The sequence below is a fragment of the Phascolarctos cinereus genome, unplaced genomic scaffold, assembly GCF_003287225.1.
Source record: "Phascolarctos cinereus isolate Bilbo 61053 unplaced genomic scaffold, phaCin_HiC Scaffold_726;HRSCAF=1367, whole genome shotgun sequence".
Taxonomy (NCBI): Eukaryota; Metazoa; Chordata; class Mammalia; order Diprotodontia; family Phascolarctidae; genus Phascolarctos; species Phascolarctos cinereus.
The window spans coordinates 427,874,781-427,898,217 of record NW_027556098.1 but is presented as its reverse complement, the minus strand read 5'-3'; the positions used below and the strand labels follow the sequence as shown (position 1 = coordinate 427,898,217).

The 23,437-nt window shown below is 57.4% G+C and overlaps 3 protein-coding genes across 3 annotated transcripts; 1 reads left to right on the top strand and 2 right to left on the bottom strand.

The window, feature by feature from the left end:
- The first annotated feature begins 9,934 nt into the window (after nucleotides 1-9,934).
- Nucleotides 9,935-16,026, top strand: TRIM28 (tripartite motif containing 28). Its single transcript, XM_078146452.1, is given in 16 exon segments — nucleotides 9,935-10,621; nucleotides 10,623-10,686; nucleotides 10,877-10,989; nucleotides 11,579-11,711; nucleotides 11,926-12,061; nucleotides 12,529-12,645; nucleotides 12,739-13,000; nucleotides 13,100-13,214; nucleotides 13,340-13,416; nucleotides 13,535-13,574; nucleotides 13,654-13,696; nucleotides 13,786-14,005; nucleotides 14,091-14,422; nucleotides 14,702-14,837; nucleotides 14,913-15,134; nucleotides 15,238-16,026. Coding segments are annotated over 16 exon segments (2,631 nt in total). The 5' UTR covers nucleotides 9,935-10,177; the 3' UTR covers nucleotides 15,415-16,026.
- Nucleotides 16,027-16,218: 192 nt separating this feature from the next.
- On the bottom strand, nucleotides 16,219-19,538 carry CHMP2A (charged multivesicular body protein 2A). The gene is made up of 6 exons (XM_020971920.2): nucleotides 19,366-19,538; nucleotides 17,571-17,751; nucleotides 17,157-17,336; nucleotides 16,642-16,772; nucleotides 16,494-16,555; nucleotides 16,219-16,412 (listed from the first exon to the last, which is right to left on the bottom strand). The coding sequence occupies exons 2-6, from the start codon at nucleotides 17,736-17,738 to the stop codon at nucleotides 16,288-16,290; spliced, it is 666 nt and encodes a 221-aa protein (XP_020827579.1). The 5' UTR covers nucleotides 17,739-17,751; nucleotides 19,366-19,538; the 3' UTR covers nucleotides 16,219-16,287.
- Nucleotides 19,539-19,765: 227 nt separating this feature from the next.
- UBE2M (ubiquitin conjugating enzyme E2 M) lies at nucleotides 19,766-22,492 on the bottom strand. The gene is made up of 6 exons (XM_020971922.2): nucleotides 21,822-22,492; nucleotides 21,356-21,450; nucleotides 21,137-21,175; nucleotides 20,952-21,055; nucleotides 20,389-20,452; nucleotides 19,766-20,261 (listed from the first exon to the last, which is right to left on the bottom strand). The coding sequence occupies exons 1-6, from the start codon at nucleotides 21,928-21,930 to the stop codon at nucleotides 20,121-20,123; spliced, it is 552 nt and encodes a 183-aa protein (XP_020827581.1). The 5' UTR covers nucleotides 21,931-22,492; the 3' UTR covers nucleotides 19,766-20,120.
- Between the last annotated feature and the right edge of the window lie 945 nt (nucleotides 22,493-23,437).

Here is a 23,437-nt window from a genome sequence, read left to right as displayed (position 1 = left end):
ATTAAAGGTCCTTGGAATTCCCGTCCAAAGTCTGTGCTGGAGGAAGTCTGGAGTTTTGTCCCTTCAAATACGGAGGCAAACTAGGCACCAATGGCTTTTTTTAAAAGCTTTTAGAAATTCCATTCCAAGGTGCTGATCTCCTTTTCAAAACTGTGCCTGTTGATGAGTCTTGGACTGGATTGGGAGCTTCCTGAGGGCACGGACTGTCTTTTACCTTTCTTAGTCCAGGACTGGCGCTTAGTAAACGTGCAGAAAAGAGTTGTCCTATTTTGTACTTGGAAAACCTCTCCAGAAAGGACCCTTTAATCCCTCCTTCAATGAGCCAATGGATCTGTGATCTTAACCATGTCCCACATTCCTTCAGGACCATGGTTTTCCTGTGCCCACCATGCACCCCTCCATCACCCACTATGTCACATTCATTTTAAATTCTTCAGAAGTGCCTGACTTTTGTGTGGTAGAATGCAGATATTCAAACATTATCCCTTCTCTTTCATGAAATGAGCCATGCTAAGTTTCTCAGCAAAATTTTCCTGGAGGGAGAGAAAAGCCTGGTCCTCCTCTCCCTCCAAATGAATTCAGGTAGCTGCAGAGAATTCTGGGCAGGATGGTGAAGGAAAAGGCAGAGGCACTAGAAAACATCTGAAAGTAGGCCAAGGAAGAGCAGTGACAGAGAAAGTCTACTTCCTCCTCCTCCCAGAGCCGCACAGACAGACAGATAGATGACAATAGACAGAAGGATGGAAGGAAAGAGAGGTGAGTCAGGGAAGCTGGGGCCAGCCCCCATGCATGGCTCTGATGCAGTTTGGGGTTGCTGGGAACCCCCAAAATGTTAAGGTACAGCGTGGAATCTGCCTGGAAAGAATTCACATACTCAGACCTTCTTCCAGTCAAATGACAAGGTTTATTGTAACTCTAATAGGAGTGGGCAGGGTTCCTAGTGAACCTGCCACTTAATGAGGGTGAGACTGATGCTTATATACAAGAAGGATGGTGAAAGGATCTGGATGGGATTAAGGAGTGGTAAGTAGTCTGGGGTGGGCCAAGAGGGACAGTGACAGGATATCTAATAAGCCAACTAGGTGACTGAAGTGGGTCAGATGCCTTGGGCGGAGGCACCAGTGATCTGGACTACTGAAATGTATGGTAAAATTCAGGCACTGGGTTGCTTTCACAGACACGATCTTTTCCTTCCAGGGGTCCAGGTCCCACCACCCCATCAGCTCCACCTCTGATCACTAGGCTCAGAAAACAATCCCTCTCCAAGACAAAAGGACCAAGGGGCTGTTCCTGGAAGAACTACCTGAAGCACCTGGTCACAAGGCTAGAAGCCTGATCCCACTGTGACAGGGGTTAAGATCCTCAGTCCTACAAAGGGGCTAGCAGAGGCCTTTCTTTGAAATGGGACAGCAGCAGGTATTAAGCCTGCGGTAGGGCCCTAATGCCAGCTACCTTATGCAGATTTTTGGGCCACTTCTTTTTTGGGGGGGGCAATCAGGGTGAAATGACTTGCCCAGGGTCACACAGTAAGTGTCTGAGGCCTCACTTGAACTCAAGTCCTCCTGACTCCAGAGCTGGTGCTCTATCCACCATGCCACCTAGGTGCCCCATACCCCATGCCGATTGGCAGCAGCATCCAGACTTCAGAGGAGACAGCACCCAACAAGGCCTACCTAACCCATCCAAGAGTGCTGATGGGAAGAGGCCCAGGGCCATAATGTGAGTAAACAACAGAAGAAACCCTAGCACAATTAAGAAACCCTATGGTTAAGAGCAGCCCCAAAGGGAAATCCACAAGATGAGACTAATGACACCTGTGCAAGCAGGGTTCTAGAGACAGAGAAACATCTTGGCTACAAGTACTGTTCCAGCTGGTGAAACAAATGGAGTAAGGGGGGAGAATGAAATTAGAAACAGATGGAAATTAAGTACTTGTTAAGGGCCAAATACTTTGTTAAGCACTGGGGATACCAAGAGGCAAAAGCCGTGAATTCTGGGTAGGACGCCCTCAAGGGGCTCACCTTTTCTAGGGGCAGATGGTGCTTGGGAAAGTCAGACAGTCGGTCAATACATATTTCTTAAAAGGCCTACTCTGCCCAAGGGGCTGCCAGGCTCATGCCGGTCAGATGGAAAGGTCCCTTGGTCCTTAGGGGGTGGTGCCAAGGCAGATGATGATGGCTTTTCCCCAACATCATTTCCATTCATAAAAACACAGCTGTTGCTGACAGTGAACCATTTGACAATGGGGAGAAGACCCTTTGCTGGCTAAAAGCAGGTTCAGACTGTGGATCCCGAAGAAGCCACTGCCAGGGGGTATCTCCACAAGATGCTTCCCTGAAATGCAGGCCAGAAGCTGGGCTGCTGCTGCTCCATCAGCTCTTGGAGGACAGGTGTGGCAAGCCTTCCACAAAGGTTGCTCCTTAAGACCAGGCTGGAAGCAGAGCCAGCAGAAGATCTCACAGAAGACGGGAAGCCTAGCTCAAATAGTGGGCTCCCCCAAAATAGAATGAAACAAGCAGAATTCAATTACTCCAACAAGAAATATTGGGGGGGGAAGTCAAAAGATTGAAAACTACAAGACATTAGAAAGTATTTCATGTTTTAAAAAAAGGACCCTCAAAACAGGTTGAAAAGAGACAAAGAATGATCAATGATTGGAGCAACAGGATTTCCATGACCACTAAATAAACAAAGAATTGAAATAATTAATAAACATGTAACGAAAAATGATAATGATGAAACAGCACACCAAAATTCCTACAATGACGCTAAAGCAGTCCTTAGAGGAAAAATCATATCCCTTCAAACATATATTGCCAAATAAGAAAAAAGAGGATAAGTGAACTGAATGTGTGTTTTTTTAAATTAGAAAGCCAACAAATAATTTATTGAGAAATAATCACAAAGAGGAGATATTAAAAATTAGAGGGGAGATAAATAAATTGAAAACAAAAAAAACATAGAAATGATCAAAACTCATAAAATGGATAAATCCTTAGCTAATCTTATTAAAAAGAAGAAAACTGAAAATCAAATCAATAAAACAGCAAATGAACAAGGTAAAATCACAGCAAAATCAGAAGAAATAAAAATAAGAATCAGCACATTATGCACAGTCCTATGCTGACAAAACTGAGAACACACAAGAAAGAGGGGGATAACTTCAGAAATGTAAACTACTCAAGTTCTCAAAAAACCAGAGAGAGACCCTGAATAAGTCCACTCCAGAAAAGGAAATTGTTCCAGGTGTAAAGGAAATGCCAGAGGGCGGTGAGGGAGGGGAGACTCCTGATCCCCATGAGACCAGGAAGATTTTATCAAACTTTTAAGGGACATTTAGCAAATTCTCCAAAATTGGGGAAGAAAGCACCCTACCAGAATCCTTTTTTTGCAACAAATATGGTCCTAATACTTAAAACAGGGAAGGATAAAACACAGAAGGAAAACTGTAAGCCCGTATCATTAGTGAAGATTGACTCAATAATTCTATTAATTTATTTTGATTTATCAACAATCACTTCCATAAGCTTGTGAGTTTTAAATTTTTCTCCCCCTTCCTCCCCAATACGGCATGCAATCTGACACAGGCTCTACATATACATTCCTATTAAACATATTTTCACATTAGTGATGTCATAAGAATTAGAACCAATAGGAGGAACCACCAGAAAGAGGAAACACAGCTCAACAGAAGAAAAAAAAATAGCAAATAGTATGCTTTGATCTGCATTCAAAAGTCATAATTCTTTCTGTAGATGAGGATAGCATTTTTCATCATGAGACCTTTGGAGATATCTTAGATCCTTGCATGGCTGAGAAGGGCTAATTCTATCAAAGTTAATCCTTGCACAACATGGCTGTTTCTGTGAACAATGTTCTCCTGGTTCTGCTCACTTCACTCAGTATCTGACTCAATAATTCTAAACAAAATCCTAACATACTATGGCAATTTATCCAAGAAATCATTCATTATTACCACATAGGATTTATACTAGGGGAGCAGGGATGGCTCAAAATTAGGAAAACAATCAACACTATTAATTATATTAATAACAATCAATATCCCAAAGCACATGAGTATCTGATTAGATGCAAAAAAGGTCTGATGAAATCAAACACTTATTTACGCCAAAAACCCTACAAGGTACTAGTATGGAAGGACTGTCTTTAATAGCACAAAAAGCGTCTTCTACCTAAAACCAAAAGCAAGCATCCTACACAATGGGGAGACTCTAGAACTTCCTAAAATCAATACAGGAATGAAGTAAAAATGCCCTCTTGTCCCCACTATTATTTGTTATGATTCTGGAAATGCTCACAGCAGCAATGAGACAAGAGGAAGGAATGACTAGAATAAATATATCCTTCCATGTGGAGGATATGATGGTTTACTTGGGAAATCCTAAGGAATCAGCAAAGACACCGAGGAAAACAACTAAAAGCCATTGCAAAGTTGTAGACTGCAAAACAAATCCCTCAAAATCAACAGCGTTTCTAACAAATGATAATAAAACACAAGCAATAAGGAAGGAAGAAGAAATCCCATTCCGAATAATGGCAAAATGCATGAAGTATCTGGGGATCCACCTCCTATCCTAAAGAGCAAAGATTTATCTAGATGCAATCACAAAACACTCTTCAAGGTAAAGAAACAAAAAAAACCACCTGAATAGGCTGAGGCCTATTCAGTTCTTATGACTAGGTCACACCAATATAATAAAAATGGCAGTACCTAAATCAATTCACACCTTTAATGCAACACTAACTAAATTAGCAAGGGATGCTTACAGGCTTGAAAAAATAACAACAACAACAAAAATCACTTGAAAAAAACCCCAAAAGATCCAGAACATGAAGGGAAATGATGGAAAGAAGGCAGGATGAGGGGAAACAGAAGCTCCAGGCCTCCAAGGGCAGTACAGAGAAGTGGTCCTCAAAGCTGCCTGGTCTTGGTTAGAGGAGATCAGTGGAGCAGAACAGGCAAGGGAGAATCAGAAATAATGGAACTCCATAATCCAGTGTTCGCTAAAGTGAAAACCCTAAGTGACCTAGGGGAAGACTTACTGGAAAAATCTGCTGGGAAAAGTGGGAAGCAGGCTGGCAGAAAGGAGGCTCAGGAGAACTTCCTACACATGCAGTTGTGTGTATATGCATGTGCGTGTGTGTGCACGTGTGCGTGTGCCCTTGTCCAGGACTTAGCACAGGGCCCGGCAGGCAGCAGGGGCCTCCAGATGTTTCTTGGTTGATTGCTACAGCTGTCTGGGTCGGTGTCTTTTCACTCTACCAGGGTGGGGGCTCCATGAGGCTACAAAGAAGATGGGTGTCTCTCCCAGGCGCTGGGTGCTCTGAGGGAGATCATCAGGTGCCGCGCGGGCACCAACGGGCAGAGAGACCAAAAGAGCAGCGGTGAGCACCTGGGGACGGGGAGGCTTGAACGAGACCCCGGAAGGGGGCGGGAGAGAGAATGCCAGATAGAGGTTCCAAGCTGCATTCTTGCTCTCACCAGCTGGGGGCCTAGGCCAGGTCACTGCCTCGGGGCACCTTAGTGTTGCAAAACTCGTTGAGAATCCTATCTGGTCCCTGGAATCAGCCAGCCCTTTCGGATTTGATTTAGACTCAACTGCAGAGGCCTGACGAGCAGAGTTTGTTAGTTTAACTCCACCACTTCTCCGGGCTCCAGCCTGGCCCAGATCTCTCCCAGCTGCAAGAGGAGGGGGAGCAGGGGAGAAGAACAGACCTAGTGGGACCACCCTGGCACAGGGAGTGCCTGACCACAAAGACTCAATGCCACCCGACTTTCCAGGGGTGCTTGTGGGTGCTCTTCCCTCCCCCTTCAGCTCTGCCATAGTCTGCAACCCACTAGGTAAGAAGCCACTCTGACTGCCAGCTGGGTCCTTGGACCCCATTTGCTGGCAACTGCCAGCCTTGCTGACAAATGGATCGGGCTCGGGGTTCTGTCAGTCCCTTGTCCAGGGAAGATTTTTGTCACTGCAGTTTCTTCATCTGTACGTGCCTTCTGGTCCAGACCCTCACAGCTCCGGGTGTAGAGGCCTGGGCTCAGTCTCAAGGGATTTGCCCTCCAAACAAACTCTCTTTGTCCCATGGCCCCATCCACAGTCTTCTCTGGGGTTGTTCACATTTGATGTGTTTTGTCCCTACCCTGGAAACATAAAAATTGGTTTCACGTTTTGACAAAAAAAGGGCAAAAGATCCCATGCAAGCACTCATCTAACAATATACCTCTAGCAGAGGTATTTAACCTGATGCAAAAACAAACCCCAAAGATGAGGCCCCCACACCGTCAGCATTTCAGCCCCACTCCTACCATGACCTGGCAGCTGGGTCCTAGCTATTCCTCTCTCTTGCCCCCTCCCCCTGCAGGGACCTCAGGCTTCCAAAGGGCTTTGGAGAACCCCTCCCCCCCGGGGAAAGAGTCCAGTCCTTTTCCCAATACTTGCAGATACCAAGACTGCTTTCTTCTCCTACGTCCTGGTCTGTCCCACTTGTGATTTTCAGCATTAGCTCCCACCCAAACTTCAGCCTCTCCAGCTCCCTCAAAAGGCTTCATAGACAAGCAGAGCAGGCTTCACCTGCAAGCAAGCCGAGTCTGTCCATGGGCAGATCCACTTCCCTCCAGGGCCCCATGTGCCTGGGCTTCCTTAGCAGAGGCCAAGTCTTGGCTGGACATGTCTCCTGTGGTGGATGAAAAAGGAAGCCCGTGACCCAATTCACAGATGCAGAGAGGGGAAAGTGGGGGGAGCCTCCCCGAAAGACGCTGGACTAGTGTGTGTGGCCCTCGGGGTCTTGGCCTATAATGAACCTCAAAGGACCTATTTTGGCAGTTCTGACAGGAGATGTCAGGCCTTGGGCCCAGACCCCCACCCCAATCTCTGGCCTGCACAAAGTGCAGGCTCTGTCTTCACTAGCTTTCTAAAATTACAGCAGCGGCTGCAGGACTGGGGGTGGGGAGGCAGAAGACAGACGGGGCCCTTCCACCTGGGTGCCTGTCTGTGTGCCCGGGTATGGGGCTGGCAGTGACTTTCTGCCAAAGTGAATGTGGGTCTTTGCTCAGCCCCCCTAAAATATCCAAGATTGCATCCCCCTTCTCAGGCATCTGCAGCTTCTCTTCTGTTTCCCTCCCTCTTTTTCTCTTTCCCATTTCTGTCTCCCCATTTCTTAATCTTTCTTTTCCCCCATTTCTCTATCTTTCTTTTCCCCATTTCTCTGTCCCTCTCCCTTTCCTTCTCCATTTCTTTCTCTCCTCCCCCTTTCTTTTTCTCTGTCTCTCACCTTTTCCTCTGTCTCTCCATTTCTCTCTCTCCTCCCTGTCTCCCTCCCCCATTTTTCTCCCTCCCCCATTTCTCCTCTTCCCTCCCTGTCTCTTCCCTCATTTCTTTCTCTCCTCCCTGTCTCTCTCATTTCTCTTCTCTTTCCTCCCTGTCTCTCCCCCAATTTCTTTGTCCCTCCATTTCTCAATCTTTCTCTTTCCCCCTCATTTCTCTCCTTTTTCTTTCTCTCCTCCCCTTTTTCTCCATCTCTCACCTTTTCCTCTGCCTCTCCATTTCTCTCCCCGTCTCCCTCTTCCATTTCTTTCTCCTCTCTGTCCCTGTCTCTCTCCCCATTCCTCTCCCTCCCCCATTTCTCTTCTTTCCTCCCTGTCTCTGTCTCTTCCCCATTTCTCTGTCCCCTCCATTTCTGTTTCTCTCCCCCATTCCTCTGTCTCCCTCTTCCATTTCTCTTGTCTCTCTCCCCCCATTTTGCCGCCTCTTTCTGTCTGCAGGGAAAGGACCTGCTACTTTTTGCCCCAACCCTGCTTCGTGGGGGATTGACATGATGCTGGAGGAAGATGTCTGTATTTCTTTTGTATGTGACCACTTCAGGGAGACTAAAGGAGTGACTCTCATACTTCACTTCTAGTCAGCAGAATTCCATTCATCCCTTTTGCCCTTTGCTGTCCTGGGGTTCCTAAGTCCAAGTGTGGCCTCTGACCAGGTTCTGGGAGTAAAGAAGGAGAACGAGGAGGAGGAAGCCTTGGTACCTCAAGGCTGAGTCTTTTCAGGAGACCCTATGGGTGCTGTCTTTTTGTGTGTTGGGATTTAGGGGAAGGATAGCCCTTACCCAGAACCACATGGCCTTGTCCATCCTTCCAGGAATTCTGCTCCAGAACCCCATATTACTTTGGCAGGGTAAATGTCCTCTCTTTTCTAGTGTAGCTGCCAGGCCCTGGGAGCCCCCAGACTCAACCTGGTTCAAAGTCCCCCTGTTAGGATGTAGCCCTGTGCTGCAGAGAGGTCAAAATAGCCCCTCTTCTTCTGAGTGAGCCCATCCCAGCATGTCCAAGAGCGAACCGGAGTCCTGGGATTCACAGGGCCTTAAAGGTACAAGAGAAGGCCACTGCCCATACTCAGCACAGCCTAAGGCATGGTTCAGGGGAGCTCAAAGGTCCCTCTCAGCTGCCCTGATCGGCTAGCCTTTGCGACCTCAGGCCCTTGGAACAGATGACCTCTCCTAAGAAGGAGAGCTGAAGAGATAGTCCAGGTGAACCAGGGTGGCTATGCAGTGAGGGCAGAGACTGGAGACAGGGTTGAAGAATGGGCCGATTGCCCAAAGGATTGGATTGAGGGGGGTGAGGGTGAGAGACTCCAACCATCTCCTTTTGGGTGGGCGGAAGGATGCTGGCACCCTGGACAAGGAGAGCTGTTTGGAAAGGGTCCGTCACAAGCATGTTTTGGGTGTGCCCATCTCCATGTCCAATAGGTGGGGATGTGGGGGACAGGGAGGGGACAAAGGGGCCTCGGGTGGTGATGGAGACAGAGATAAAGGCCGGGAAGGAGGGAGAGACAGGGAGACTGAGAGGGGGGACAGGAGGACCGAGGCGGACCCCCACACCCGCGGGGAGGAGTCTGCAGTTCCTGTGTAGGGGGGCAGCGCTGCAGTTTCTCCCTCCTGGTCCTGAAGGTTAGACGGGGTTCAGTTTTCTCCTCTGAGCAATGGACACAAGGAGACATAGGCAGGCGGTGTCGCAGTGCACTGGGAGACCCGAGTTCAAATCCAGCCTCAGGCACCGCAGAGCTGCGGCACCCCGGGTAACCCCCGCCTGCCTCAGTTTGCTCCCAGCTTAGGCTAGTTGTGAGGACCTTGAGGTCACGTTTAGGACGGGAATGTTTTACAAAGCGTAAGGCGCTGCGCTGCCACCATCGTTATTTAGTCCCCAGAACCAGCCTCCGCATCAGGCATCACACCAGCTCCTCCTCCCGGCCTTCGGTCCCACCCCCCGCCACGCCCACGTGGCCTGCCTCCTACGCATGCGCGGAAAGCCGGGGAGGGGACCGTGCCCGAAATCGGAGCGCCTGCGCCTGCGCCCCCTCTGGACCGCGTCCGCCTCGCGTCCGAAGGGCTCCTTCGTCTCCCTTCCCGCCTCTAGAGTTCTCTCCCTCCTCCCCCTCTTCCCATCCCCCTGCCGCGTCCTAAGCCGCCCAAGATCAGTGCGCATGGGCCCCCTCCATCCCCGCCCCCAGCGCCTTTCTTCTGGCTCCCGGGCCCCGGGTCCCGCCCTCGTGCGGGACGTAGTGGCGTCAGGGCGTCGCAGTGCGCGGGGGGCCCGAAGCAAGGCGGTTGGCGGGCGGAGCGGTGACGTCGGTTATTTAGCCCCGCCCCCTCGGCGTGCGCTTTCTTTTGCCCCTCCTCCGTCTCTTGCTCCTGCTCTAGCGTCTGGTCTTCTCGCTCCTCCCGCTCCCACTCGTGCTCCTGCTCCCGTTCGCCTCGGCGCGGCCCGGCCGCGGTCCCCTCGCCTGCGTCGGGCGCCGCAGTAGCCAGCCTTGCAAGCCACGTTCTTCCGTCTGGCCGTACGGGGGCCCTGAGGCGGCGCCTGGCGCGGGCCTGGGCCGTTGGCGAGCCGAGCGGAGCCAAGCGGAGTCGAGCGGCGGCGGCGGCTGCGGCGGCGCGCACCGCTGTGCGCCTGCGCGAGGCGGGAGCGCCGGTCGGCCCCTCCCCTCCTCCCCTTGGGCGGCGCGCGCGTCCTGACGCGCACGCGCAGAGGCCTGTGACCGAGGCCGCGCCTGTGCCCGCGCCCGTGTGAGCCCCTTCGGCGGCGGCGGCGGCGGCGGCGGCGGGAGCGGGAGCGAGGCCGCGTGAGGTCCGGGCCGATCCCCGGCGGAGAGCGCGCCAGCAGCGCGGGATGGCAGCGTCGGTGGCGGCGGGCGCGGGCAGCCCCGGCTCCGGGGACGGGCCCGCGGGCGCCGAGAAGCGCGGGCCCGGGGGCCCCGGGGGGCCGGCTGCCTCGGCCTCGGCCGCGTCCGGGGGCCCTTCGGGGTCGGGCTCCGCTGCCGCCGCCTCGTCCTCCTCGGCCGCGGCTGGCTCGTCGGCGGCAGCCTCAGCCGGAGGCCCCTCAGGGCCTGCGGCTGCCGCCTCCTCGGCCTCGGGCGCCGCGGGCCCTGCCGCCTCTTCGGCCTCGGGCGCGGCGGCGGCGGCGGCGGCGGGTGGAGGGCCGAGCGAGGCGGCCGAGCTGCTGGAGCACTGTGGCGTGTGCAGGGAGCGCCTGCGGCCCGAGCGGGAGCCGCGCCTGCTGCCCTGCCTGCACTCGGTGTGCGGTCAGTGCCTGCTGCTCGGGCCGGCCTCCGCGCCGGGGCGGCGCCACCGGCACCGCCACCGGGCCTGCCGCCGCCAACAACGGGGGCGACGGCGCGGGTGAGCCTGCCGGGCGGGGGAGGGGCGCGGGGCGGCGGGGGAGGGGCACCTCGTGCGGCCCCGGCCCTTTGTTCGGGCCTGCGGCGGGAGGGGGGCGGGGAGGGAGGGCCGGGCTGAGCGCGGGATGGGGGGAGCCCCAATCGACCTCCCTCCCCCAGCCCCGGCTCCCTCTGCTCCCCTCGTTCTGCAGTGGTGGACTGTCCGGTTTGCAAACAGCAATGCTTTGCCAAGGACATCGTGGAAAACTATTTCATGAGAGACAGTGGCACCAAGACCTCCACCGACACCAAGGATGCCAACCAGGTGAGTCTTGGCGCCAGCCAGGGGAGCCACGCCCCCTCCCTGGCCCGGCAGAGCCTCCTTTGCCCAGCCCCAGCCAGGTGAGCCACGCCCCCTCCCCCCATTCATCCTGGTGGGGGGGGGTGGCAGCCAGGTGATCCACACTCATTGCTCCTCAGCCATCCAGGTGAGCTTGGGGGGTGGGGGGGGGGAACCAGGCTTCACTCTCCAGGTGAGGCTTGGTTCTCATGCTCCCCCAACCAGGTGAGCCATGTTCTCTACCCCAACCATCCAGGAGAACCTTGGCTTGCTGTGACACAGCGTGGTACTCACCCCCATCCCCTAGCTGGTTTAGCTTTGTTTATATAAAGTTCCTCAGCCAGGTGAGCTCACCTTGATTAGAGCCCAGCAGAAAGGTCCTGGAAATCAATTCTCTTTTCCTCCTCACTTTGTGGCCCCTGAAGAGCTGGGATGGCCACCTCGGTCATGTGGCCTGGCCCAGCTCTGGGCCAGACTGGGCTTTTGGCTCCTTTAGAGGCCTAGAGGGGTCATGTGTGTGCCTGCCTCCTCCCGAGAAGTGTGGGGCCAGCAATGTCCATTTGCTGTTTCCTAGTGCTGCACCAGCTGCGAGGACAATGCCCCTGCCACCAGCTACTGTGTTGAGTGCTCAGAGCCCCTGTGTGAGACGTGCGTGGAGGCCCACCAGCGGGTCAAGTACACCAAGGACCACACCGTCCGCTCCACTGGTGCGTGGACCCAGCTGGCTGGCTGTAGGGAGGGAAGGCAGGCCAGGGGAAGGAGGGCAGCTGGGCCCAGGAAGAAGCTGAAGGAGAAAAGGGCTTGGGGGAGGAGGACCCAGCGTTCCTTAGCAGGATGTATTGGAGAGGGGCGGGGACAGGGATGAAGCCCGGTTGGAAGAGCTGGCTCCCTCAGCCGCCTGCCTGTTGGGTATGTCTGCAGGCCCTGCCAAGACCCGAGATGGGGAGCGCACTGTCTACTGTTCAGTCCACAAGCACGAGCCGCTGGTCCTCTTCTGCGAGAGCTGCGACACCCTCACCTGCCGAGATTGCCAGCTCAATGCCCACAAGGAGCATCAGTGAGTGGGGCCCATGGGTCTCTTTTCTCCCTCCTCCTCTGGCAGGCTCTGTCAGCACTGGCCCTTAATTTGGGGGCCTGTGGGGGTCCCAGGCCTGGGTTCTTGTTGCTGTGGGCTGCCCACCTCAGCTCTAATCTCGTTGGTTGTGTTAGGCTTAAAGCTGCTGGTGCCCATTGATTCACCACCCTTGGAGATTTCTGCCAATTAGGGTTCATTGTGGAGGTCAGCCTCACCTGTGCTGTGGTATCTTCTCAGACTGCTGTGGCTGGGGGCGGGGCAGTCCAGGGCTTTGGGGTCCAGCCCATCTTGGAGAAGAGGCGGCCAAGGCCCAGAGAGGGCAGGTGGGAAGTGAGCAGTGCAGGAAGGCTGGGGTCTCCAGTGTGGAGAATGCAGAGGAAGGCTGATCACATGCTCTGGTGTGCTCCTCAAGGGTGGGTTGGCTTCCCCCTAACTCTGTGTTTGGGCAGATACCAGTTTCTGGAGGATGCTGTGAGAAACCAGAGGAAGCTCCTGGCCTCCCTGGTCAAGCGCTTGGGGGACAAGCATGCCACCCTGCAGAAGAACACCAAGGAAGTGCGCACCTCGTGAGTCCCAGGCGGGTTGGTGTGCACCATGCTCAGATGCTACATGGCGACTCATGATGACCTCTGTCTCTGACACACTTTCCTGTCCCTCAGGATCCGCCAAGTGACCGATGTGCAGAAGCGGGTGCAGGTGGATGTGAAAATGGCCATCCTGCAGATCATGAAAGAATTGAACAAGCGTGGGCGCGTGCTGGTTAACGATGCCCAGAAGGTGACAGAGGGGCAGCAGGAGCGCCTAGAGCGCCAGCACTGGACCATGACCAAGATCCAGAGGCACCAGGAGCACATCCTGCGCTTTGCTTCCTGGGCTCTGGAAAGTGACAACAACACAGCCTTGCTGCTGTCCAAGAAGCTGGTGAGGGGGCTGGCCTGGTGGGCGGGGCCTGGGGTAGGGCCTGCTTGGGGTCAGGGGGAGGGCCTGGGGCCCGCCCTCACCCAGGCCTGGGGCCCCCAGATTTACTTCCAGCTGCACCGTGCCCTCAAGATGATTGTGGACCCCGTGGAACCCCAGGGGGACATGAAGTTCCAGTGGGACCTCAACGCTTGGACCAAAAGCGCCGAGGCCTTCGGTGGGTGTTTGCTCCTGCTGGCCCAGGGTGGGACCCAGCCAGACCTCCTTAGTCTGGTCTTTGGCAAAGATGACATGGGGCTGGGAGCTGGAGGGGGATGAGCCAGTTGCTTTCTCCCTCCACAGGTAAGATTGTTTCAGAGAGGAGTGGTCCCGGTTCCATGGCCCCTCCCCGGGCCCCTGGCAAGCCTGGAGGCAATCAGGTAAGTCCCTCTCTTGGGAGGGGGGCACTGGGCTATGGGGGGTACCTTGGTGGTCTTGGGGGTGGGGCTGGGCTCAGGATACTGGCTGCTGACTCCTGTTCTGTCCTTTGTTCCCTAGGCCATGGATCTGCAAGAAGGTTATGGGAGCTATGGCCCAGGTGAGCGGGAGTGAGAAGGGCTGGGCTGAGGGGGGTCCCCTGGGGTGCTAACGCCTTAGTGTCTCTTCCTGTTTCCCAGATGATCCCTACAGTGCTGAGCCCAACGTGTCTGGAATGAAAAGGTAGAGTGGGCAAGGCCGAGGCCTCTCTTGGGGTGGGCGTACTGTGGACCAGTCCTGCTCTTGGCATGTCTCACCCCTGCCCTCTTCAGGTCCAGATCGGGTGAGGGCGAAGTGAGCGGCCTCATGCGGAAGGTGCCCAGGGTGAGCCTGGAGCGCCTCGATCTGGACCTGACAGCAGACAGCCAGCCCCCAGTCTTCAAGGTCTTCCCAGGGACCACCAATGAAGACTACAACCTCATCGTCATCGAGAGGGGGGGCCAGCCAGGGGCACCAGGGGGTCCTCCTATGCCGCCCATGGCCATGGTCAAGGTGAGGAGAGGGGTGGAGGAGACCTAAGGGGGGGGGGGGGGGCAAGGGAGCGCAGGGTCCCGGTCTCACACCCCACCCTTCCCAGGAGGAGGAGACAGAGGCTGCCATCGGAGCCCCCCCAGGGGTAGAGGGCCTGGAGACAAAGCCACTATTGCTGCCTCCTCTGGAGGCCTCGGGCCCCGAGGGTCCCCACCTGGCCTCCCCCAGCGGCAGCACCAGCTCTGGCCTGGAAGTGCTGGGAGGCTCCGATGCAGCCGCTGCCGCGGCCTCTGCAGCCACTGGTGGCCCCGGAGCCGTGGATGACAGCGCCACCATCTGCCGCGTCTGCCAGAAGCCGGGGGACCTGGTGATGTGTAGCCAGTGTGAATTCTGCTTCCATTTGGAGTGTCACCTGCCGACCCTGCAGGAGGTGCCTGGGTAAGGGGACAAAAGGATGGTCCCAGGAGCAGGCCTTGGTGGGCCTTGTGGACAGAGATGGTGACAGCGTTCCTGTGGGGAGGGCTCCCCTTGGGGGTCCACCAGCCTCCCTTGTTCTCTCTTTTTGGTGAGGGGCGGTGGGCTCAGGGAGGGAGCTGGAGAGGGAGCACTCCTCTGCCCTTGTTGGAAGATGAGTGCCGGTCCAAGGCAGGCCTTAGCAGCCTCTCCAGAACACCCATAGCTCTTTCTGACCTGTCTCCATCTCTTACACCCCGCCAGGGAGGAGTGGAGCTGCTCCCTGTGCCAGGAGGTGGTGGACTGCAAAGATGAGGTCCCTCTTCCTGGCCCCGACAGTGTGGCCTTGACCCCCGATGGGGATACCTGCCCTGCCAAGCTGTCACCTACTAACCAGCAGGTACAGGGGTGGGCACCCAGGGGTGGGGCAGGCCGGGGCTACGGCAGTGGGCCTGAGCTCCTGCTTCCCCTGCAGAAGTGTGAGCGTGTGCTGCTGGCCTTGCTCTGCCACGAGCCATGCCGTCCCCTGCACCGACTGGCCACGGACCCCACACCCTCAGCAGAGCAGCCGGGCACTCTGGACCTCACTCTGATCCGCGCACGCCTCCAGGAGAAGCTGTCGCCCCCATACAGCTCCCCACAGGAGTTTGCCCAGGATGTGGGCCGCATGTTCAAGCAGTTCAACAAACTCACTGAGGTGAGGCAGTGGGAATGGAGGGTGGGGGGTGGAGGTGGCAGCGGTGGGGGGAGGCCAGTGGGCACCTGACACCTCTTCCAACCCTGCTCTGACCAACGAACAGGACAAAGCTGATGTCCAGTCCATCATTGGCCTTCAACGCTTCTTTGAGACTCGCATGAACGAGGCTTTTGGGGACACCAAGTTCTCAGCTATTCTGGTGGAGCCCCTCCCTCCCCCTATCCCGGGCCCTGGCCTGGCCCCTCCAGAGCTGGTGGGGGGCCCCAGCGACAGTAACTGAACCCCCACCTTGCCCCAGAATGGCTCCATCATCCCCTCACTCATTCCTTCCTTCACCTGTTGGTCCTTCTGTATCCTATCCCCAGATGCAGTTTTTACTTCTCTGATTTAATAAAAACGTAACCCAGGAGACAAGGTCCCACAGTCCCACAAGGTCACACAGACCCAGAGCAAGCGGGGTGGCCTGGGAGTCCCTGGCAGTGGGGCTGGCTGGTGGGCATGGTGGCTTCCTGGGCTGCCCTGGCTGGAGCAGAGTCCTCCCTCCCCTTAGCGGGAGGCTTCTCGGGGAGGCACAGCTTGCTGCCCGGGGGGGGAGAGGACTCCGGCCCTAAGGGTCCTTCCCTCTTCCATTTAGACTAGACAGTCTTTCCTCTTAGGGCCCTCACACCCACTTCTGGCCCCCCAAGGTCTGAATGGTTCAGAAGTAGGGTTAGTTTTTCCTGACAATCTCTCCCTGGAGAAGCTGGGGCTTGGAAGGGGCTTTTGGGGGGCTGCCCCACCTAGGTGGGGCCTAGGAGCTGTCAACTTTTGTCATCTGCTTCTTGTACTGAGCTTGGAGTTCATTGAAACACCCATCCAATAAACTTGCCAGCCATGCCTCTCCCTGCCTCCACTTGGGAAGCTGCTCTTTTGTTCTTTTGGGCCGTCTTGTCACCTGGCTACAGAGGGTGGTGGGTTTGGTGGGGGGGGGGTCATATCTGCTGAATCAGGGAGATAAATGAGGCTGGAAAATAAAAAATGAGGGAACCAGAAGATGGCCTGCCAGCCAGGGGAGAGGAGTATGCACACTGACATCACAACCAAATTTGATGACATCTTAGAAACTTTATTCTCCCGGTGGGGTCAGCACTCCCCACCTCCCCTCCCTGCTGGCTCAGTCCCTTCTCAGGTTCTTCAGGCGCTCTTCCAAGTCAGCATCAGCATCAGCTAGGGCTGCAGAAGGCTCTGCCTTCTTGCCCCCAGCAGCCACAGAGAGGGAACCGCCGGTGGAAGGGAGATCTGCAGGAGGGAAAGGCACAGGCTAGTCAGAGATAGGCAGGGGCTGCCATAGGCTGGGGTGGGAGGGGCAGGGGCACTCACTGGAGAGTTCATCTGTCAGGCTCAGGCCCAGCTCATCCAGCACTTGGGACACCACGGCGTCGCTGAAGGGGCAGAGAACAGGAGATGAGGGAGGAAGGAAGAGAGGGCAAAGCCCACACCAGCCCCCTAACCCTGGCCTCCCCAGCACCTTTCTTCCTCGTCTTCCTCATCACCCATGGCGTCATCGATGGCATCGTTCATCATCTCTTCCTTCATGTCCATGATCTCTGCCTGACGCTCAAATTCCATCATAATCTTCTGGATCTGGGGCAGCTTCAGCTGGGGAGGGCAGGAGGGACTTGGGCTGGACCCCCGTCCCCAAGTGCCCCCAACCTAGATCTCCAAGCTGACACCATCCTTCCTTTGCGCGTGTGGACAGGCATAGCCTGTACCCTGATGGCTGACCTGGTCAAAGGCAAGGCCCACCCAATGCCTGCCCATGAGCACTGAGGGGGCCACCCTTGCTGCTCAAAGATGCCTGTCCCAGCCCCCCCACTCTTCTCCTGCTGGTCACTAGAAAGTCTCACGGACCACTCCCTGAGTCCTCCAGGGCCACCATCTTCTGGCATGCAGCCCCCTAGGTCTCCATCATTCACTGGCCTGATGTTCAGGCCCAGGCCCCTATGGACCCACCTTATGCAAACTGCTCAGGGGCAACTGTACCTGCCTGTTCATGGTCCCCATGGCCTTTGTGACACCCTTCATGGCCTGAGCCATGGAGTTGTTGGATTTGAGTGTTTGTATCTTCAGGGACACGGCCTGGATGTTGGCCCGCATCATCACAAACTTGCTGACATAGCGGCGTGTGCGCACCAGATCGCGGGCCATGATTTTCACGGCGTCCTGAGCAGGGAGAATGGCGTCATAGAGGCTCCACAGGCAGGTGGGCCAAGATTCCCATGGGAATGGTCGCTTAGCTCTTCCCCAGCCAGGACTGGGGTCCAAGAGCCCAGGCCAGAGGGAAAGGTCATGTCCCTGTCCAGGCCCCTCAAGAACCACAACTCAGCCAGGGGGAGCGGGCCCTTCATCCTCTCCCCCCACCCTGATGTGAAGCTTGGGACTGGGGGGCCCAGTCACCATCTGGCCCTGCTTGGCCATCTTCTTGATGTCTGCAATAATTTTCTTCTCTTGGGTCTCCAGCTTCTGACGTTCCCTGTCCAGTTCGCGCATGGCTCGGTTCAGGGCCCGCTGGTTCTGCCGCAGCAGCTCCTCAGGAGTTTTCCGTCGCCCAAACAGTAGGTCCATGGTGGTGCTGGAGCTGCAGAAGCAAAGAGTCAGTCACAGAGCCCAGGCTCTGGGGATACAGAGGGAGGCAAAAGACAGTCCCTCACTTTCCATCAAGGGAGGGGAGGGATCCAGAAAGGCTCTCTGCAGAAGGCAGGCAGGGTGTTGGCTGGCACTCAGCTCTCCCCATCAGCAGACACCCCTTGGTGTCGTCTCCCCTCCTAGACAGAGCACCTTGACGGCAGGGATGTCTGTGCAGTGCCAGGCATATAGTAGGCACTTGATAAATGTTTACTGGCTGACTTGAGACTAGCAGGTTCAGCAGATGCAGAGGAGAGCGCTCCAAGCATGGGGAACTGTCAGAAAAAATTCCTGATAGAGGGTGTTGTTTCAGGAGGCTAGTATCATGAAAGGCTCTGAAGGCCAAACAAAGCATTTTGTATTTGATACCTGGATGATAGGGTCCAGGTGTAAGGTGATGAGGGCCTGCACCAGGGTGGGGTTACTGTCAGAGAAGAGACAAACACTGGAGAGATGCAGCAGAGGTGAAATTGCCCAGAGATGCTGCCCAGGTGAAAGGGACAGGCCTAGGCACCATATTGGATCTAGGGGGTGTGACTGGGGTTGGGAGCCTGAGAAATCTGGTGGATGGTGGTGCCCTTTCCAGTGACAGCAAATGTGTGTATGGGGGAGAGGTTTAGGTCTGAAAGGCCATTGGAAATGGGAGACTGGAAGTCAGCAGAGCTTGGGGCAGGGAAAGGTAGATCTGAGAAACCTCAGCATAGAGATGATCTTTCAATCCAAGGAGAGAGAAGAGAAAGGGGCCCAGGACAGAGCCCTGAGGGACCCAAGGTTGAAGAGCATAACCTGGAAGAGGAGCCAGCCAAGGAGATGCAGAAGGAGGGGTCAGAGAGGGAGGAGGAGAAAGAGAACCAGGAAAGAGGGTGTCCTGAAAAGCTAGAGGAGAGAGTGACCAACAGTGTCCAAGGCTGCAGGGACATCCAGAAGAGGCCACTGCATTTGTCACTTTGGGTGGGATGATAAGTTCAGAAGTCAGACTGTAAGGGGTGAGGTGAGAGGACAGAGTGGAGCCACTGGCGGACCTCTGGATGAGTCTAGCTACAAAGGGCAGATGACATCTAGGACAATAGGGTCACCCGTTTTTATGTCCGCCCCTCCCCTGCCTGAAGGATGCCGACGACCACCTCCCTAGGTGCCCAGGCTCCGCCCACTCACTCTACAAGAGGCTCATTGCCCTCATTGCTCACATTCCCTGTGAACTTCAACCCCAAACTCCTTATCCTTACAACTGGAGAACAGAGGGCAGACACCTGGCCCCTAAGATCAGCAAGGTCTGGGTTCGAATTCGGCTTGGCCCCCACGGGCTGCATGCCCGCCTTGGGCAATGCACAGTAGGTTCTCTGGTCTGAAGGAAACTGACACGGCCCCCCTCCCCATAGGGGATGGCTGCGAGGAGGGGTGGATTGGGGGCTCCCCAGGGCGGGGCCAGAACATCAGGGTCCCCAGGGGTGCCTGGCGGGGGCGCTGCGTTCAGAGATCGAGGGGGAGGAGAATGGGATCGGGACGCCGGCGTCCTCTTGGGGCGGGGGTGTCGGGGCTCCGCGAGCTGGGCACCGCCTTCACTCACCGGCCCCGAGCTGGAAGCACAACCGCCGCCGCCGCCGTCGCCTCCGGGAAGGCCCCCCCCCGGGTCGCGCTGCCCCGCGCCGGACGCCGGCCCACCCACCCCGCGCTGCCGCCGCTGCCCGGGGTCTCCTCGGCGCCTGCTTTCTCCGAGAACCCGCCGCTGCTTCCGGATTCTGGCGCCGTGACGTCACTGTCGCGCGCCCCTCCCGGGAGCCTAGAGACGTAGTGCGCAGGCGCGCGGGATCCGCGGGGCCCAAGGACCCGCCTGCGCAGACGCTGGCGCTCCAACCCGACCCCCCCCTTTTTCCCAGGGCCGCAGGTTCGGGTCCAGCCCCGAGAAATGTGCTCACGGGGCCCCGCAGCACGGATGGACGCACGGACAGAAGGCCAGGAGGCAGAAGCACTGCATCAACATTCCCCTTTTAATAACCTGACACAAACTCGAGTGAGAGTGGGGGCGGGGTCCGGGGACAATCCAATTCATTTCCCTTCTCTGATCCTGACGACTGGGGCGGGGGAGGGCGGCGCCCATCAATCACGTGGTTAAAAAAAAACTAAACCCAAAAAGAGAACTGGGGGCGGGGTGCAGCCGGAGACCCCTCCCCATCCCCACTCCCGCGCGAGGCCCCGGCCCCCAATAAATATGTGGCCCGGGGGCCGCGGACGCCCCGTCCCCCACCCCAACCAGGGGGAGGGGCCCGGAGGAGGAGGGCCGGCCCGGGGGGCGGGGCTGTCCGTCCGTCAGTCCGCCCCCACCTATTTGAGGCAGCGCTCGAAGTACGTGGAGCCGATGTAGCCGCCGCGCATGGAGCGCTGCACGTTCTGCTCGAAGAGGCGCCGGTTATTCTGCAGGACCTCAGCCGCCTCCTTGTTCAGGGGGTCCTCGGGGTTGGGCTCCTGCGGGGGAGGGGCAGGGGCCGGTCAGGCCAGGCCGGCCCCGCCCCCATCTTTGGCTGCCCAGACCCGAGTAAGGCAAGCGGGCAGGCAGGGACCCCGCCTCCATCCCCCATCCCTCGGGACTCACCAAGAACAGATACTGCAGCCCGTAGATGATGGAGTTTATCGTTAGCACTGGTTTCCAGTCCTCTCTGCGGAAGAAGGCCGGCCCCCAGCCAGGGTTGAGAAGCAGCAAAGGGGCTTCTGTTCCGGAGGCCGCTACTACCTCCACCTCCTCCCCCCACCCTCCCCCACCTCCTGGTTATTCGCTGGCCGGCAGGCAGTTGCCTTTCTCCATGGGCTTTGCTGGCTGCCAGTCCCAAGTCAGAAAAGTGGGTTCAAGCCCCACCTCTGTGTCAGGTCACTTCTTCCATGATGACTCTCTGCTGAGCCCTAGACCCTTTCCTGCCATCTCCTCGAGGCTACTGCCAAAGGCTCCGAGGTGGTATGCTGATCCCCAGCAGCCCCAGGCTGACCACAACCCTCGGGGGCTTGAGTCAAGTCTATGCTTGGGCAGAGCCTCTGTACCCTCACACCCTGCCTGCTTCCTTCAAAGTTCACCTCAAGGGCCAGCAGGCCAGAAATGACCTTGTCTTTCTGTTTCCCACTCACCTGCCTGTGCCCCAGGAGGGTTGGGGTGGGGGCGCCTACCTGAGGATGTTAAGGCAGACATTGCCCTCAAGGTCGATGTTGGGGTGATAAACCATGGTCTCACACTTCACCTTGGGTGGGTCGTGGGGGTAACCCTGGCCAACCTGGGGACAGGGAGGCAGAGTCAGAGGCCCTTGGCCCCTCCCCCAGGGCACAGTTTCTGCCCTCCCCTTCAGAAGACTTACCTTAAAACTAAACACAAACTTGCCAGCCTTGTAGAAGCCCTGGGAAAAGAAGGGAAAGGGAAGGAAGGGAGGCTTATTGGGGGCTGCCTGCCCCAGGTACCTCCCAGAACACAGTCCCCAGGCCCCAGGAATGGCTTGGCGAAGAACAGAAATCAGGAGAGACAGGTGGGAGAGGCCCAGGGAAGCAACATGACACATATGGGGGGAAGTGGGGCTCACCTCATCGGGGCAGATGACCAGCTTGAAGTTGAGGAGGTCGTCCTGATCAGAAAAGTCAATCTCACAGGTCTTGGGCAAGTTGAGCTCATTAATGTCTGGAGGAGAGGACGAGAAGTTATTTGGGGACAATCATCTGTACCCTCCGATCAGGAGCTGGGCAGGGTAGGGTCGGGCCCCGGGATGTGGGGGGGGAGTGTCCCATAGAGTGGTGGAGGGGCAGCAGGGGTCCCGAGTAGGGGAATGTCTGTCTGGATTCCTGAGGTGGGCTCCCTAGGCTCCCCTGGGGATGGGGGCGGGCGGCGGATGTCCCCCCTCTTGGGTGGGGGTGGGGCGGCGGATGCCACTAGGTGTGGGGGGTGACTCTGGGCCTCCGGGATGGGGGCGGGGCGGCGGAAGCCTCCCGTTGGGTGGGTGGGGGTCTCTGGGCACTCGGAGTAGGGGCGGGGCGGCCCTCTCCCCCTGGCACCTTTCTGGATGCGGAGCTGCGCGGCGGAGGCCTTCTTGCTGCTGCCCTTGGTGCCGCCCGCCGACTCCTCCTCCTTCTTCTGCTGCTTCAGCGAGAACAGCTTGATCATCCTGCCGCCGCCGCCGCCTCCTCGGGGCCCTGGCCGGCCGGCCGCCCCTGCCCACTGTCCGCCGCCGCCTGCCGCCTGCCCGCCCCAGCCCCGGCTCCGGCTCCGGCCCCGGCCCGGCTCCTTCGCGTTCTGGCCCCGGCTGCTCCGTTCAGCGCCGCGCCGCGCGGCCCGTCTCGGCTCCCGTAGTTAGTTCGGTCCGCTTCGGAAGCACTCGGCTCCCTCCGGAACGGTTCGGCTCCGCTCGGGTACCTTCGGAAGTGGGGTTCGGCTCCACCCCGCCCCCCCGCCTGGCGGCCGCTCTCGGTCCCGCCCCCCCTCCTCTCCTCCTTCTCCTCTGCCCCAGATCGGATTCCCGGCTGCCCTCTCTTTTCTCTCTCTGTCCCTTTTTCTCTCTCGCTTACAGGCTACCTGCCGGCTGCGACCTGGGCCAGGCCCTCAGCCTGGGCGGTCGCGAAGGACCTCGACAACGGTCTCGGGGCGCCCTGCCGCTTCGGTGATTTCCGCCGCTGCCTCCCCCGCTTCGGCTCTGGCCGCTGTCGGCCCCGCGGCGCGCATGCGCAGAGGTGGCGCGCAGCCCGGGGCCGCGCTCGGCCATTTCCGGGCGGGGACATCGGAAGCTTCCGGAGGAGATTGGGCTGCCGACCGAGCTGGCTAGGGGAGGGGTGCGAACGGAGGCTGTCGGAAGGCCGGGGGCGGGAGTTGGGGAGGGGGAGGGCAGTGGTTCAGGGGCCAACCGTGCCTCGGGAGGGGGGAAAAGACAGTTACTAGTCTCCAGGGAGCTCTGAGTGCACACAGCGCGGGGGGCAGGGCTGACAGCTGTCAGTTTAGGCCAGCCCCGTCAACGTAAGGAGCGGCACGAGAAAGGCGGTCCCCGCCCATTGGAGAAGGCCCGGAGAAACGGCACGCCCAACCAATAGTCGTTGGACATTAGGCTTCGGGGGCGGGGCCGAAGCGCTAGCCTTCTACTAATCACCCGGAAATGCGGAGTAGGCGGAGATGAGAGAATCCTAGCGGCAGCTTCCTGCCTTTTGGTCTCCATGACAACCGCAGACCGGGAGGAGGAGCAGGTGAGTCGCAACAGGAGCTCGGTACTCCCAGCCTCATTATGGCGCCAGCCCTTTAGGCCGCGAGAGCGCCGCGCACCGCCCCAGAAGCGGTTAACCCCGGGACCGTGACCGAAGGTGTGAAGGACGCGAGCTCGGGAACTGAGGCGGAGGAGGACCGTCCCCATGGCAACCCGCCTTTCCTGCACCTAAGAGCCGAACCGCCGAGCAATGTGGGAAAGGGCAAAGAGTCTGCGCGCGGACTTCTGGGTAGCGTAGTCTGGGGCGGGGGCGGAGCGATGGGGTGCAGGTGCTGGGCGGGGGAGGGGTTCCCCCAGCTGGGAAGTGTCTGCGGCGGTCCGACCTCCGCGGCGTCCCTCAAGTGTCCCTTCTTGACGTTTAGGGGGGCTGGGAGCTGAGACCTCATTGTTAGTCCCCGCCCCCCTGTGCATAAGGGGGAGTTC

What these genes read in the sequence shown, in the direction of transcription:
- CHMP2A (XM_020971920.2), bottom strand. Translation starts at nt 17,738, where the DNA reads ATGGACCTACTGTTTGGGCGACGGAAAACTCCTGAGGAGCTGCTGCGG. An exon ending in TGGCCAAGCAGGGCCAGATG is followed by an intron (nt 17,337 to 17,570) that starts GTGACTGGGCCC and finishes CTCCCTGCTCAG; the next exon opens with GACGCCGTGAAAATCATGGC. An exon ending in TGGGGACCATGAACAGGCAG is followed by an intron (nt 16,773 to 17,156) that starts GTACAGTTGCCC and finishes TGCCCTCCCCAG; the next exon opens with CTGAAGCTGCCCCAGATCCA.
- UBE2M (XM_020971922.2), bottom strand. Translation starts at nt 21,930, where the DNA reads ATGATCAAGCTGTTCTCGCTGAAGCAGCAGAAGAAGGAGGAGGAGTCG. An exon ending in GCAGCTCCGCATCCAGAAAG is followed by an intron (nt 21,451 to 21,821) that starts GTGCCAGGGGGA and finishes CCTCTCCTCCAG; the next exon opens with ACATTAATGAGCTCAACTTG. An exon ending in AGTTTGTGTTTAGTTTTAAG is followed by an intron (nt 21,056 to 21,136) that starts GTAAGTCTTCTG and finishes CCCTGTCCCCAG; the next exon opens with GTTGGCCAGGGTTACCCCCA.